General features: G+C 40.4%; 1 protein-coding gene across 1 annotated transcript; it reads right to left on the bottom strand.

Moving 5' to 3' along the window:
- Positions 1 to 2,085: 2,085 nt before the first annotated feature.
- On the bottom strand, positions 2,086 to 2,469 carry LOC140006981 (uncharacterized). The gene has a single exon (XM_072049651.1). It carries the CDS (start codon positions 2,467 to 2,469, stop codon positions 2,086 to 2,088), a length of 384 nt encoding a protein of 127 aa, XP_071905752.1.
- Positions 2,470 to 2,873: the final 404 nt, after the last annotated feature.

The raw sequence follows: 2,873 nt of genomic DNA on the forward strand, positions 1-2,873 counted from the left end.
GTTGGTTTTGCAGTTGAAACTCTTCCATTCTTCGTGCCAGGTATCCACCTATCTTGCCAAATCTTCATTGACCTCCCATCTCCCACTCTCTTCCATAGTCCCTGTTGAAGCAGTTCTCCCCCCTTGTAGATGCTTTTCCAGCACCAAGATGCATTGTTAGGAGGCTGATGATCTAGCCAGTCTTTCTCTTTCATATACTTAGCCTTCAGGACTTTACTTACTAACAAATTTGGATTGGTAACAATTCTCCAAATTTGTTTTGCAAGTAAAGCCATGTTGAAGTCTTCTAGATCTCTAAAACCCATCCCCCCTTTCCCTTTAAACTCTGAAAGCTTACTCCACTGAACCCAATGTACTTTCTTGTCCACAACCCTATCACCTCACCAGAACCTTGCAATTCTAGCACTGATGCCCTTGCACAAACCTTTAGGAAGTTTAAAAGAAGACATAATGTATGTAGGCATAGCCATAAGGACTGACTTAATCAGGACTTCTTTACCCCCTTGACTTAGCATCTTTTGTTTCCAACCTTGAAGTTTACTGTTAATTTTACTATTCAGATACCCAAACACCTGGTTCTTGGCTCTCCCTATGGTCATAGGAAGTCCTAGATATTTCCCACTCTGAGCCTCCCTAATATTGTCCAACACCCCACTGATCTCCCCTCTAAGCCTGTGGGGGGTATTTCTAGTAAAAAACATGGCTGATTTGTCAAAGTTTACGACCTGTCCTGTGGCTTGGCCGTACTTCTGAATGATCTCCTTTATCTTCTGGGCTTCCTGTTTACTTGCTTTGCAACACAAGAGTGAGTCATCTGCAAAAAATAAATGAGAGACCATAGAGCTGTCTTTGCAGATTTTAATGCCTGTTAGTTGCTTTCTTTCCACAGCTTTCTTGAGAAGATTAGACAACCCTTCAGTACATATAATGAACAAGTATGGAGATAAAGGATCACCTTGTCTAATTCCTCTGGATGGCTTAAAATATCCCACCTTTTTCCATTCAAATTAAAAGAGTAAGAAATTGTGGAAATACAAGTCATGATCCAGTGAACAAAAGTAGGACAAAAACCCATTTGCATCATAATTCTTCCAAGAAATTTCCACTCCACTCTATCATAAGCTTTAGACATATCAAGCGTAAGGGTCATAAAGCCTACTTTACCAGATCTTTTGCTTTTCACGAAGTGCAAAATTTCATGAGCAATTATGACATTGTCTAGGTTTTGTCTTCCTGGAACAAAAGCAGATTGAGCTGGGCTAATGTAGTGCTTTAGAACTCTTTCAATCTATTCGCCAGAAGCTTAGAAATGGTTTTGTACAACACAGTGCAGAGACTAATAGGTCTAAAATTGGTCAAGCTCACAGGATTATCAACCTTTGGGATTAAGGAGATGATGGTCTCATTGATAGTTTTAAGGAGATTACCAGTATGAAAGAAACTAGTAGTGGCTTTGACAATATCTACTTTAATAATATTCCAGTATGTTTGGAAAAATAAAGGGGACATACTATCTACTCTAGGAACTTTGTTAGAAAACATTGAGAAAATGACTTGTTTGATTTCGAACTATTCCACTGGTTTAATCAACTGTGCGTTCATGAGATTGGAAATAGTGCAAGGTATGCCTTGTAGCACTTCGTCAAATTCGTTTGGATCCTTAGAGGTGAAAAGCTCGCTATAGTGCTTACTCATTTCATCTTCGATTTCCTGCTCACTCCTACACCATTCCCCATTTGCCTTCTGGAGAATACTGATTCTGTTTCTCTTCCTTTTAGCCATAACACATTGGTGAAATAATGCTGTATTTTTGTCCCCCTCCTTGAGCCATCTACATCTTAATTTCTGGCTCCAGTATAGCTCCTCATCCTTATACGCTTTGCTTAATTGAAGCTTCAAGGTTGTAATTACTCCTTTGCTACTCAGCTCACCTGCCTCTCTTATGGCCTTCAGTTGCTCTTTTAACTCCTGGATTTTTGCCTTTGAATTGCCTTTGGCTATTCTGTTCCATTCAATTAAGGCTATTCTACACTCCTTAATTCTTCTCACCACTTTAAACATTCTGGAGCCATGTTGTTCCATCCCCTAAGCTTGTTTGATTACAGCTTCAGATGCTTTGTCTTTTGCCCATCTTTGGTCAAAAAAGAATCTTCTTTTCACTCTCCTTTGTTGCGGGTTTGTATCCACCATTAAGAGGCAATGGTCAGATGCTTCTTGTTCAATATGTTCACAGGTTACTTTCTCATACAGCTGCACCCATCCAACACTACCTAAGCATCTATCTAACCTCTCCTTGACCACTCCCTCCCCCTCCCAAGTATTACTCCAGGTCCAAGGAATCCCCACATACCCTATGTCAACCAACTCATTCCCAGATATGAAGCTATTAAAATCCCTAAAGCTACCCTCTGACCTCTCTCTCCCTCCCCATTTCTCCCCATTTGAGCAAATATCGTTAAAATCTCCCATCACTATCCATTTCTCACTCCATTCCCTCTTTTTTCCTCTATTATCTTCCATTGTTGCTGTCTTACCCTAGCCTCCATATTCGCATAAATTCCTACCAACCACCAGTGATCACCTGTGTCCTTGTCTACTATCTTTGCTGCAATATACCAATCAGTACCATATACATCCAGCATTAACACATCCTCCTTCCTAAACAAGGCTAAACCCCCTGCTCTACCCTTGGAACTCACAACAAAACTAATCTCAAACTTGATCCTTTTTTGTACCTGTTTCATATACCTATCCTGGTTTTTTGTCTCATATAAAAATATAATATTAGGAGAGTGGAGGTGAAGTACCTCCTTCAGAAGGGGAATTGTCAAGGGGCCTCCTGCACCTTGACAATTCCACACCGCCACCTTCAT

The sequence above is a fragment of the Coffea arabica genome, chromosome 5e, assembly GCF_036785885.1.
Source record: "Coffea arabica cultivar ET-39 chromosome 5e, Coffea Arabica ET-39 HiFi, whole genome shotgun sequence".
NCBI classification, from domain to species: Eukaryota; Viridiplantae; Streptophyta; class Magnoliopsida; order Gentianales; family Rubiaceae; genus Coffea; species Coffea arabica.